Genomic DNA, 13,910 nt, shown 5'->3' on the forward strand with positions numbered 1-13,910 from the left:
AAAAGCATCAATTCTTTGGCAATCAGCCTTCTTTATGGTCCAGCTTTCACTTCCATACATCACTACTGGGAATACCATGGCTTTTACTATACGGACCTTTGTTGGCAAGGTGATGTCTCTACTTTTTAAGATGCTGTCTAGGTTTGTCATTGCTTTTCTCCCAAGAAGCAGGCGTCTTTTAATTTCATGGCTGCTGTCACCATCTGCAGTGATCATGGAGCCCAAGAAAGTAAAATCTCTCACTGCCTCCATTTCTTCCCCTTCCCCTTGCTGTTGAATACCTGCCAGCAAAATTTATCTTGTCTTTCATATTCCTGATGCCTCCCATTCAGAAGGCAGGCTGGAGGAGGAAGTGAAAGTGGGCTAAAGTAAGGAAGGGAGCAAGCAAGCAAGCAAGTGTGCACTCTTTAAACTCACACCTCCTGTGGCAGTCTCTTTTAGAAACTGGACTTCCCTTGAACAAGTTGTCAGTGGCGAGTCTGTGCTGTCCACTTCTGCACATTAAAGAAAGTTATGGGCCAGGATCCAGAGAGGTCCAGCTATGTGCATGTTCTCTTCCCTTCTAGCAGCAGCCCCCACCCCTGCTGCCTACTTCATCTCATGCAATGCCGTTTTAGATTATCCATTTTGTAGGGTATTCCAAGGTTGCAATTGAGGATGTAACTGCTGAGAAGATGAGGCCAGGAGGTCCTGAATGAGCACAATAAATATCATCCAAATTTACATTGATTCATAACATGCTAAATATGCTTCACTGAGCTTCAAAGCACTTGGTTATACGGTTTCGTAATGGCATGTGGGTGGCTAAACAACTGTTACCTTATTGCTATGCATGTTAATATATCAGTGCAAATTATACTGTACTAGGATTTACTTAAAGCAAAAGTATGTTAGATGATGGAAGTCGATAACAATAAAGTAGCGGTCATTGGTTTCAGACAATTTTAAATTTATAAAATATGCTACACAGTTTGCTTCAAGCTTGTACTGTAATGAAATTGTCCGAGCTGATCCTTTGCTTGAAAAGGCCTTAATGTAAAGTGATTTTCATGCCTATGAGCTAAGGGGAAATGGAACTTTCCCACAATCTTGCATAGCTAGGTAAATCTTTCCTCTGTTCTAATCAGAGTTCTGGGGATAACAGATCAGTGTCTTAGAATTGTTTAGGGGATGATAGAAGCATGCAACATTATTATTGCTTATAATTTATTAAGGATGAGGAGGATTTTTCTTTTTGGTAGTCTTTGAAATGCAAAGATAAAGTTGTTCCACACTCAGCCATGTTTTGCTGAGATTCTGCTGAATGCTTTTTGTACTGACATTGTGTCTCTAAAGAAATCAGCTGTTAAATCTGTTATTTGGCGGTTTGTTTCTCAGTGCCATTTCTGTGAGTTGCATACCACATGTGCTGAACTTCATTTTGGAAATAAGGCCAACAGGACTTGAAAACTTATTTAACTGCTGCACTATCTTTCATTGTCAGGGATGTTAAAAGTTTGGCAATTTCAAAGAAGGATTTGCATGCAAAAATACCTCTATTTGAGACACCAACCTGCCATGTCCATTATTTCCCCCCTGCATTCTGGTGGCAACAATGATAAATGCATTAACACTGCTGAGAAAATTACCAAATGAAATATAATTCTCCTGTTAAAGACCTTCTTTACCAATAATGGCAGGAACCAGAGCTTCGAAATCACAGATTTTCTGCTGTTTAATGTAACTGTTGTTTAATATTTTACTTCGTAATTAACTACATTGTGATAGATATTTTATATAGTATAAAGGTCTGGTTGTTATTTGTTTGCTTGTTAGGTAAAGGTAAAGGTAAAGGTACCCCTGCCCGTACGGGCCAGTCTTGACAGACTCTGGGGTTGTGCGCCCATCTCACTCAAGAGGCCAGGGGCCAGCGCTGTCCGGAGACACTTCCGGGTCACGTGGCCAGTGTGACATCGCTGCTCTGGCGAGCCAGAGCTGCACACGGAAACGCCGTTTACCTTCCCGCTGGTAAGCGGTCCCTATTTATCTACTTGCACCCGGAGGTGCTTTCGAACTGCTAGGTTGGCAGGCGCTGGGACCAAGCAGCGGGAGCGCACCCCGCCGCAGGGATTCGAACCGCCGACCTTTCGATCGGCAAGTCCTAGGTGCTGAGGCTTTAACCCACAGCGCCACCTGCGTCCCGTTTGCTTGTTACCTGAAAGCAAACAGGAAAAAGCCTCATCAGCCTCCTGGGACAAAGACTATGGACACCATCACAAAAATACCCCCCCCACACACACATCCCTACACCCCTACCTCAGATGGTGGTGGGACATAGAGCACTGACATATATAGGAAGGTGTGGCGATCACACAGGGTCCCTGGACGTTTGACAGTCTGTTGATCCCTGTGCCACCACCATGATCACTTCCCTGCTGCCACCAGCCCGTTTCTCTCGGGTACACACAGAGTCCAGACAGTTGTTAACATTAAATCAAATAAGCAAGTTTATCTTATAAGCATTAACAAGTTTATGGTTTCAGATAATTTTTCTTGTCAGTTTCTTCATCTTAGTTTCTTTACCTGCCTATACCTTCCTAATAACTTCTAACTGATTATCCCAACTGCCCATCTGACTCCTCCTAAGAGTTTCTCTCACTCTCACACATCAAAACTAGACCAAGCCACAGACTTATTCTCCCTCTTCCTTCTCCAACTCCCAACTGACTTCCCAACAACTCCAACTGTAACTCTAACTCCTCCCCTTGGGTTCCCGCTGGCCAATCACTTCACACTCATTTAACCCTTTCCTTATGACCCACTTAGGAGGGCAAACGCCACAGAAGGTGATAGCCCTTTAAATATCCCAATCTCCGTTTAGGAAGAGGGGTGGGCAATCTCTGTCGTTCTCCATTAACTGCCAGCCAGCATGGGCTGTGATTGGGGATGATGGGAGTTGTAGTCCAGTAACATATGGAGGGACACAGGTTCCTCCCCTGTAGTTTAGAGCATTAGCAATCATAGAATTATAGAATTGTAGAGTTAGAAGGGACCCCGAGGGTCAGGGAACAATTGAAGAAGGTAAGTTAGCGTTCAGTGATTCAGGAAATGGGCCCATTCATGTCAACACTCTAGCTGTCACATTCCAAAGCAACTGAAGTTTCTAAATACTCTTTAAATACAACCTCATCTAGAGTATGTTACCATAATCTAATCAAGGCATGTCATATCTTTGCTGATGGGAGCAGATGGTGCCTTCCTAAGATACCACAAAGAGGCTGTTCCTATGCTAGGAATGAATAGATTTCAGCCGTTCAGTTTCTTTATTTTTCTGTGAGTTGGCTCTGCTGCATGCTCCTCTTTCTTTGCCAATTAAATTCTAATTAATTTTGAAACTGGCATGTGCATATTTTCCCCCCATTCATTTGCCTTGACTTTTTTCGTTCTAACTAATCCACATGAACCAATGATCAAACGTATTGAAACAGCACTGGCAAGGGAACATGTGCATAAAAAAGCCCACCCAAGTAGGCACAAATCATTCTCAAAAAAAAATTCCCTGCAGTTTTCAGTGTGCGTCTTCTGTCATGTGCATACCTTGCAGGACAGATAAAAACCCGAAAGACTGGGATGCTGTGGCAAGAAAAACTGTAATCTTTACAAAATCCAGAAACTGAACAACAATAAAACAAACCCAGCAAGCAAATTCAAGTATGAATTCTTAGTTAAGGTTACATAATTAATCATATAGTCCATGGGTGGGCAAATTAAGGTTCGGGGACCGGATCTGGCCTAATCGCCTTCTAAATCTGGTCTGCGGACGGTCTGGGAATCAGCGTGCTTTTACATGAGTAGAATGTGTCCTTTTATTTAAAATGCATCTCTGGGTTATTTGTGGGGCGTAGGAATTTGTTCATTCCCCCCCCCCACCTTCAAAACATAGTCTGGCCCCCCACAAAGTCTGAGGGACAGTGGACCAGCCCCCTGCTGAAAAAGTTTGCTGACCCTTGATATAGTTACTGGCTGGAACTGACACTGAGGACGCAGTTCCTAGAAAGGAGCGGCATATAAACTGAATCAGATAGTGAATCTTATGGCTTGTTGCTGTGAAAGATGCTGCTTTTTCATGCTTTCACATTGGCCAAAGGGGAAAATAGCCTTTCTGGAAGCGTGCTACCTCATAGCTGATAAGGTCAGGTAGAAGCACATGTTTTAAAGTCCCTGGAGGTGTGGTACACAGGCAGCTGGATAATCTCTAGTAGCTATGGCAACAAATAAAGACACTGGGGTGATGTGGGATGAATATGTAAAATGACCACATGATCCTTAGGTGTTAATTCCACTGTTGTTGGTGCTCCTGCAGTGTCTTCATCAGCCTACATATTTTCTAGATACCTTCTGAACCTGATCGTGAAACAATGACTTGCCAAAGTCACCTAGTATATTGATTTAATTTCAGATCTCAAATATGATTGGGAAATTCAGACAGAGATCTAGCGTTCTGTGACAGAAGGTGCTTAAGTGTTAAATCAGAGGATAATGGACAGGCGGCAAAGCTCTATCCTTTGTTCCCATATAAAGTCTGAAATGCGTGTGCATGTAGCTTTTATTGTCTTCCTTTACCATTTAAGGTGTGTTTAAAAAAAACCAACCTACTGTGTTACAAACCTGCAGTAAAGTTGTCCGTTTATGCAGAATATGTAGTTCACTGTCTGTGCCTTTTTTCAAGATTAGCAAAAAGCAAAACAAAAAATAACATGTGTTGAGCACAGTAAGTGAAAATAAACAAGAGGAGCCCCATTTCCTTCAATGAATAAAATTCACAATTGCTTGGCTGTAATTTTATGAATGTTATATGCTATCAAACAGTTTTGCTGACCACAGCTTGCTGGCTCAATTTATCACAACTGATAAAAGATCTGTGGTGTCAAGCAAGAATGTAACTACACAGAAAAGGGGAAAAGAATGGGTCATAATACAATAACATATTCTGGATGCTGTCCTTCCTTGCCAACAATTAATGGGGAAATTCATTTTATGAATCACTGTTTACAGACTTACATCTGGAGAACTTTTCAACTTGAACCTTTTCCAAAGTGTCGGATTTATGTGCCATTCCCCTGCCCCCCTCCAAATAGCTTTTCTCTTGTTCTTGATACAACTTGCTTAAGTAGTAGTAATCAGCGGATGTGAATAATTATGCTTTATTTTCTAGTCCTTTGGGTAGAAATCTTTCTCTGTAGTAGACAGAAAAGTTCCTAGATAGCAGTGGGGGAAACACAGGAAAAGAAAGCACAATGATTACCAGTTGAGTTCCTGAAAGATCTCTGGTGAACTATAATACATCTGATATTTTTAGTGCTGGACAAAATAAGACCCAATTTACATGTGATCCCATGTAGTGAAGAAAACAAAGTCATGCAGCATTCTATGTGGATAGTATATTGTATGGAGCAAATTCTACTAGGGCCTCATCTGCTCCCATACCCACCTGGGCCATGCATTTCTGACCTGTAGGCAAGGTATCCTGGTTTAAACACAGCAACCACATGGGGTTTCTTTTTTCCTACTCATTCAGTGTCATGTTAAGATTCAGATATCACGTTAAAAGCTTTAAATTGTACCCACATTCCTATTCTAGTCCAAATCTGTAGAAAGAAAATATTTTACTTGTGTAGGAGGAGTACAGTCCGTTATAACATCCAGCTAACGATGAGCAAATATGCAATATAATCAGTTTTCATCCTCCACCTATCCACCTACCTGTTTTTTCCTCTGAGTTTCTTCCAGTTTCAGTGTCTAACTTGAAGAAAAACAGCTGAGAAAAGGCAGTTTACAGGTGGCGAGGGCTCAGCAGTCCCCTTTCTCTCCCACTCACTTTTATAGGGCTTTGGCAGGGATTTTACCCTGACGGGTTTGCCACTCTCATGTCCAATTTGGCCTTGATTCACAGTGCTGAGAAAATAATTATATATGTTAGAAGAGAAATGACAACCCCCCAAAAAATTAGTAATTAGCCATAATATGGTTTTCCTTACTTCTAAAGAATAGAATCTTTACAATTTCCTTTTCTGTTCTATTTTCAGAAGTGTTTTATTTCTAGGATTTTACTGCATTTTGGACAACCTCTTACATCACAGCCAGCAAAAAGCAATAAAGCAGCAGCATTTGTAATAAAGAGACAGATCTCATGTAATATTGTCCTTGTTTGGTCTAATGCCTGGACCATATAACACCAGTCCTCAAAGATCTGCACTGACTGCCAATTAACTATAGAGCTCAAGTCAATGGTTTGTTTACAGAGCCCTAAATATTGGTACCCAGATACCTATGGGAGTACTTCTCCCAATAATAATAATAATAATAATAATAATAATAATAATAATAATAATAATTTATTATTTGTACCCCACCCATCTGGCTGGGTTTCCCCAGCCATTCTGGACAGCTTCCAACAAAGATAAAAAATACATTAAAATGTCACACATTAAAAACTTCCCTAAACAGGGCTGCCTTCAGATGTCTTCTAAACGTCAGGTAGTTGTTTATCTCTTTGACATCTGATGTGAGGGCGTTCCACAGGGCAGGAGCCACTACCAAGAAGGCCCTCTGCCTGGTTCCCTGTAGCTTTGCTTCTCGCAGTGAGGGAACTGCCAGAAGGCCCTCGGCGCTGGACCTCAGTGTCCGGGCAGAACGATGGGGGTGGAGACGCTCCTTCAGGTATACTGGATCGAGGCCATTTAGGGCTTTAAAGGTCAGCACCAACACTTTGAATTGTGCTCGGAAACGTACTGGGAGCCCATATCAGCCTGCCCATGCCTTCACAGTTTGCTGGGGAGGTCATGCTAGTAGTCCCAGCCTTGAGGGAAGCCTGGGAATCTTCAACCCATTGTAGGGGCTTTCTGGTAACAGCTGCCTAATTATCGAATGTACTCTCTCGAGATTCTGCCAGGGTCAAAGTTGTCCAACCTAAAGACTTGACTTTTCCATCAGGTATTTTAGAGACATACCTAGATTGAGGAAACTGAGGGAATGTTCTTACTTTGTTGCCTTGCTCATGATTTTGCTGTCTGTTGCTTTGTGTAATTATTAATGTAACCCACCCTGGGGACTTTGAACAAAAGGTGGGGCAGAAGTTTGGAAAATAAATAAACATTCACAGATTTGCTGTCAAGAAACTGAGCACACAGCCATGTTTCTGCGTACATGCACATCTGCCCACACACAGGGGCTGATTGTAAGGCTAAGAACAAAATCAGGCTTGACTTCACTTGGCTCAGGGGGGAAAAAGGGCATATTGTGTGTCCTGCTGTTTAATAAAGGTAGAAAAAGAGGATTTTGTTGCTGTTAGAGGTTGTGTTTCAGCAGTAAAAGGAATGGTTAGGTTTTCCATTCTTAAGGTGGGCAACGTGCCACAACCTCTGAGTTGTAGCCCTCTCTGTCATAATGGTTGTGAATCAACATGGTTAAAGCTGTCGCTTCCATAGCCCGTTTCTAACTTTTTCCTGCTGGCTGATGACCTTACAAAGGCACTTCCCACAGGTTCTTGCTCCTACTGGGTATGTTTAGTTCAGGGAGGAACTAAATATGGAAGAAAAGGAAATATGGTAGCAGTGAGGGTGGCTGAGCTTCTGTTGGGGTGGGCAGGCAAGGTAAGCTCAGGGAAGCACACTTTGGAAGAGTCTAGACTCAACCCCAGATGAGCGTGAGGGTGAGGGAAAATACTGAAATTCTAGTTTGAAAACCTCATATTTGAGATTTGGTGTGTTGAGAAATCCTATAGTGTGTGAACTGCTGGTTTTTTATTTATTTTTTTATAAATGATATTTATTAAAGTTTCCAATTAATACAAAAAATAAACATACACAAAAAAGAGATAATAAAAACACAAAAATACAAAAGCAAAAAAGAACAGTTAAAACAAATGTAGTTTCCATTACTCATTTCCATTAACTTGTTTCCCAGACCTCCTCTCACCTCCCCCTTTTGTATTCCCGTTCAAATTCTTAATTCAGCAAATCCTTATTATAACTTGTTATAACTTATTATAACTTATTGTTCAACCTCTACATTACAGCTGGTAACCACTTAAATTTTATCCAACATCAAACTGCTGGTTTTTTAAAGCCAGAAAGCCTCTTTCTTTTCGCTTTCTCCAGTTTAGAGGATACCTCTGGGTTCATATAACGGCCCAGTTCTCATACAGAGTTAAACTGTATTTTAACTGTAGTTAGTGTAATACAGGGCTCACTTTTTCCCTAGTCCTGCTGCTACAATGCCACTTGTAAGCAAGCCAGAGGCTGGCTTGTAGTGATGTCTGAACCAGAGTTCATGGTTTGTTTCTTCCAAAGTAACCATGAGCTGTATGCCAAGAACAAACCTTGACTTCTGATCATAGTTTGTTTGGAAGAAAGAAATCAAAAGCTTGGCATATTTCCTGTTTTTATGTCAGCAGGGGAAGAGCAAAGTGTGGACTGTGTTAGTTGTGTGACCTAGTATGCATATTTATTTAAACTATGGTTTAATGCTACATATGAACCTGGCCAACATAACGTGTGTGTTTTTTAAAAAAAAATGTTGGAGCTTCATAAAGTACGTGATGCATCTGGAAGAAGAACCTAACCACTAGACAAAATGGTTGTAAAATATGACAAGGATGGAAGGGGGTTAAAAGGCCTTTGAAAATGTGACTTGTTTCCTCCTTCACAGAGGAGCAAAATTGTTAGCATGATGTGATTTAAAAAAATAGCGAAAACATTAGGGTTGTCGTGATAAATAAGGAGCTGCAGTATAATCTTCCACTGTCTTTTTTAAGCTCTTAGCCTATGCGTGCAAACACCCTTGTTTTTTTTTTTCTTTCTTTAAGGAAATACAGTAATTGTATGCCTGCATAAGGAAAATAATACAATGGGGGAAATCACTTTTGCTTTTAATACTGCTACATTTTAACAGCCCAAATTGACAAGTAGATCTTAACACACCTCTGACATCAAAACCAAAATCAGGATGTCTTACTTACTTCCAGCCAATAGCATGAGGTGCCTTATGGCAAAGTGACATTTTTTGACAGTGATTAAGTTACCTTGGACGGAAAAGTTGTGCTGATGCCTAATGAAATAGTTAGTATCAAAGGTATTAATTTTCAAGGCTTTTTAACCTTTGGGATTTTAGTTTTGAAAATAAGCTTTCAGAATTTTTACTCATGTGCAGAAACCTTATATGTGCTAATGGGCTACGTGACATTTTACTCATAATTTCAGTGTTACGAAATATTGTTTAAAGGGCATTATTCCAATGAAACTTTAGTGGCTTATTATGTTCACAAAGTTTTAATCTTGGATTTTATCTGAGAAACAAGGGTTGCATACATAAGAAGCTTAGAGAAATAGTTTTCATGTTTTTCTTTAGCTGTCTTGCACATAGAAAGGAGTGTCCTGTGTTCAGTTGAAAATATATAATGCAGGAATTGATTGTGTTCATGTAGCTGTCAGTTAAATCTTACATTGCTGTAGAATCAGCAGCAGATATAGCTTATGCTTTGTTTTGGCAATGGGCACGTGCCAAAGAGCATGATTCAAATTCTCCTATGTGCTGAGACGCTTTTCCCTGTTCATGATGGAAAATGTCCTATGCATTGGACTTTTCCATGCATATTGGAGCTTTTTCTGAGTTTAAAGCTGCCATATGCGTACATATCCCTGCATACATTGAGGCTACTGCAAGAGAGCCATGATTTATCGCTGTTTCTCATTTTCTTTTGTGAAATAATACACTCTATACATAATATGGAGTTTCTTTTTGTAAGTGCACATCTTCCTTTTTGGTTTTCAGGCCTGTTTTAAAGAGCTGCTTTCAACTTGGGGCTCATCCACATTTACCTTTTGCCCTATGCTTTCTAGACACAGGTCCGTGCTTTTAAGTGCCATATCCTCGTGCTTGCCCCCCCCCCCCACGCTTTTCCTGCAAAAGCCTACTCTTCAAAGCTGAATTAGAACAAATGACAATGTTGTTCCACTTTAAACTTTAGGTAGGGGTTCACATGATTAAATGCTGCATCATTTTTTAAAATCCACTGACGTAGAAAACAAGATGTCAGAGAAGAGTGTTGCCTTGTCTCTTCCCTACCATGTATGGAAATCTTCCTTCTCCGTGGGTGAATATTTCATCACATGTGTTTGAATCTACAGTCTGAAGTAGTGATGGCTCACTTCACCCCATCCCGTCTTGAGGAATTCCTTGCCCAGTCAGACAGTTGACTAGCCTAGCAACTAAGACAGTTGCTTCGAGAAGCAACACTCTTCGCAGTGGAAGCCAGTCCATGAATGTGAATAGGGCACTGACCCACTAACCTCCATCAGTTTTCTCTTTCCTGCCTTCTTATTTATGACCAGTTCATGGGATGGCACTTCTTCAGGTTCCTTCTTGACTTAGTCCACTTGGGCTGTATTTGTCTAACAGTTAATGAACCACTCATACTTTTTCTGCATTTTGAGTGGTGTTAAAAAATCAGTTTAATTCGTTTTTTATGTATATCCCTTTAGTTTACAAATATTTTATTTGCAACTTAGGTGCCTGTACTACCATCCCAGAGGAAAGACCGCCGTCACCAGACACTACAACATTGTTTACCAACCACAGGAACCTCACCAAGCAGGAGACTGAAACTGGTAAGAGGATAAAGTATTTTCTTATATTAGCTAAAAGACAAATACATTCATACTGTATGCATGGATTATGTATGCATGTATAGGGAACGTCAGCTTTGTTTCTAGATTGCTTTGGACTGTTTCCCCTTTAGTCTTCTATTGGATCCATTATGCAGTTTATTCAAATGTTGTGGTTTTTCATTGCAGAATGGATAGAATATATAACCACTAGCGGGGAGTGCCCAGTGCTGCCCAGGAATTGTTAGAAACAAAAAAATAATGTGATTTGTAGATAGTGCAATTTGTGAGTTTGGCTCCTCATGCCACAAACAGGTAAAGTTATGCCAAAGTTACATTTTGGTCCACCATCTTGATTCAAAATGGCACCTGTTGTCCAAACATCAGGGAAGTCTGCTGTCTCCCACCTCAGGAAGCCTTGTGCTGAGTTTGGTGACAAAATCTCAAGAGGTGGCCAAGCCTATGCCCAAAACTGGGGAAGTCATGTCAAAGTAATGTTTCTGTCCGCCATCTTCAGGGGCATAATGTGTGGTGGGAGGGAGACACATTTTTAGGGGGTGCTGCACATTTGGCTCCTCCTGCCACCCTTCCAGCGCTGCACCGCTTTGAGAAGGATCAGGTCCCAGACTCGCAAAGTGGTGCAGGACTGGCAGGACACAAGGCCTTGCTTTGTGAGGCTGGGATTGAAGGGCGCATGGCTGTTGCGTCATTTCACCCTGCCCACAGGTATCGGGGGGGGGATTCACATACCAAGGGCCTCTTTGGCCAACCGGGCTCCCCCTTGTGTAGGCAGGCAGGTGGCACAGCAGAGCGCCGCTTGGCTCCGGTGGGGGTGGGTTGCTCCAGCGGTGTTGGCGGTGAGGCTTGGGCTGGCACAGGTGGCTCCATTCATTCTCTGCGCCATGCCCCCTGGCATGTATGTGCATTTGTTTGCCCTAGGCACCACAAAACCACACTGTATCAATGGAGGGCAACTCACGACTATAAAACTGACCTATCTCCGAGTTGAAAAGTATGGCAGTGAAAGTGGAGGCAACTCAGTTTTTTAAGTTTTTCATTGTTGGGGTTTATGTGGATAAAAACAGAGTCATTGTGTTTGTGACGAATGTATAAACAGGTTTATTATGTTAAGATATGAAATACAATGTTGATGACACAATGTCTGCAATGACTGTGTGTGCTCTTGGGAACTATGAAATGGTGTTCACTTAAGATCAAGAAGTGTCCTTGGGCAAATTTATTATGAAGTTTGCTAAGTTCATGTCCTCCTATTGTTTATTCTTCGCAGAGATACCCAAAATTTCTTTATCAATGGCTATTCACATCTTTGTTCATGGTCTATTATATATGCATATTTTGTAAGGCAATCTCAACCTTGGCTTTCAAACAGGTAGTGTCAAAATATTCTTTGAAAGTTCAGTTAAGTAAACTTGTTGGCAATCTGCTTTGGCGTTGTCTCTAACGGCACAACAGAAATTTGCAAGTTGCCCAAGTTCTGGATTCTGTTACTTGAAATAGTCTAGTTTGTACCATTTCTATGTAAGCACCGCAACACAATTGTATGGAATGATAATGTAGCACTTTAAATGTCCGAGTAAAACTAGGGGGAAATAATAATTTCTTATAATTAATTCATTGTTATATTTTCAACATATTTGCACATTGCCAGATCTTCAATATAGGTGCCTTTTTGAGACTGAAAATATTGATATTTGTATATTGAGGGGAAGTACAAAATAACTTAGAAATCAATCAATAAATGTTACAACTCACTATTAGAAGGGAAAATAACATTCAATATTTTTCCATCTTAATCACCATTTATTTATTATATTAAAAATCATGGGCAAACCTTTCACCCAAAAAGGGCCCTTAAAGTGGTATTCAGAAAAAAAGTAAAAAGTTTAAAATAGAATCCTTTACAGCAGAGGTAGCATCAATAAACATCATGGACATTCTTCACCAGTTAACAGATTGTCAATAAGGAGGGGGACAGATTAATCTTCTGTGGCATCAGATGTACCTCTTCAAGATAGTGGGATGTGGCGCTCGACTCTCCTCAGAAGGCAGACATTTTATTGTTTTCTAAAATTGGCTGTGCTCTTTATATTTAACCTGCTGTTACTCACACTCTGGTGGAATATAAGTACAAATCAATAAGTACTAAAATATTGCAGCCAGGTTGTAAACTTGTAAGTCAGCTCTTTGCATTTGAAAACCTACTTGTCTGGCGGCTTTCCAAATATCTAAGTGTGAACCAGCTGCCTGCCTAAGGTAGTCTCAGCTTGAATTATTCTTTGTTCTTTCTTTCTTTCTTTTTGTATTTCCGTTTCGCGGCTTGGTACCTATAATTTTATATAGCAAACTTTTAAAAATTGATTTCTTGCTCATTCCTCTTTCACTTGTGGCTGGATTTAAAACATACAATCTATTCTATTTCTTTATTATTATGTGTATCCTAATTGGATAGAATTCTCTCATTCAAGGCCATGCACTTCAGTGCTCGATGGCTACTTGAGAATGCAATGTGGTGAAGAAATCCTTTTCCACTGCCATCATTGCCACACGATTGTCACAGTAATTTGCTCAGATACATCCTGAGATTTATACCACCTAGACATTAGCCACTGTCCTTTCTGCTACTTTCCCTGCAACTCTCCAGTATATCAAGAAACCATGTGGATTCCTCAGCAGCTGAGAGGGCACCTTGAGAGGACACTCCATTTTTGCTGCTCTACAATGATACCAGGGCCTTCACAAGTCCAACAGCACCTGGAGGACTACAGTTTCCCCTTCCTTAAAACCTTATGCCAGCATCTTAAAAAGTAGAGACATCACCTTGCCAACAAAGGTCCATATAGTAAAAGCTATGGTTTTCCCAGTAGTGATGTATGGAAGTGAGAGCTGGACCATAAAGAAGGCTAATCGCCGAAGAATTGATGCTTTTGAATTATGGTGCTGGAGGAGACTCTTGAGAGTCCCATGGACTGCAAGAAGATCAAACCTATCCATTCTGAAGGTAATCAGCCCTGAGTGCTCACTGGAAGGACAGATCCTGAAGCTGAGGCTCCAAGACTTTGGCCACCTCATGAGAAGAGGACTCCCTGGTAAAGACCCTGGTGTTGGGAAAGATGGAGGGCACAAGGAGAAGGGGACAACAGAGGACGAGATTTTTGGATAGTGTCTTCCAAGCTACCAGCATGAGTTTGACCAAACTGTGGGAGGCAGTGGAAGACAGAAGTGCCTGGTGTGCTTTGGTCCATGGGG

The 13,910-nt window shown here is 41.1% G+C and overlaps 1 protein-coding gene across 5 annotated transcripts in view; it reads left to right on the top strand.

Moving 5' to 3' along the window:
• Window positions 1-13,910, top strand: part of BBS9 (Bardet-Biedl syndrome 9) — a 229,613-nt gene that overhangs the window by 115,271 nt on the left and 100,432 nt on the right. For all 5 annotated transcript variants that reach the window (XM_083706267.1, XM_083706266.1, XM_083706264.1 and 2 more), the window contains exon 21: window positions 10,548-10,646. In XM_083706267.1, coding sequence (XP_083562393.1) covers window positions 10,548-10,646 — 99 coding nt within the window. The remainder of the gene's footprint in view (window positions 1-10,547; window positions 10,647-13,910) is intronic.

This window comes from Podarcis gaigeae (genome assembly GCF_964106915.1).
Source record: "Podarcis gaigeae genome assembly, chromosome: 12".
NCBI classification, from domain to species: Eukaryota; Metazoa; Chordata; class Lepidosauria; order Squamata; family Lacertidae; genus Podarcis; species Podarcis gaigeae.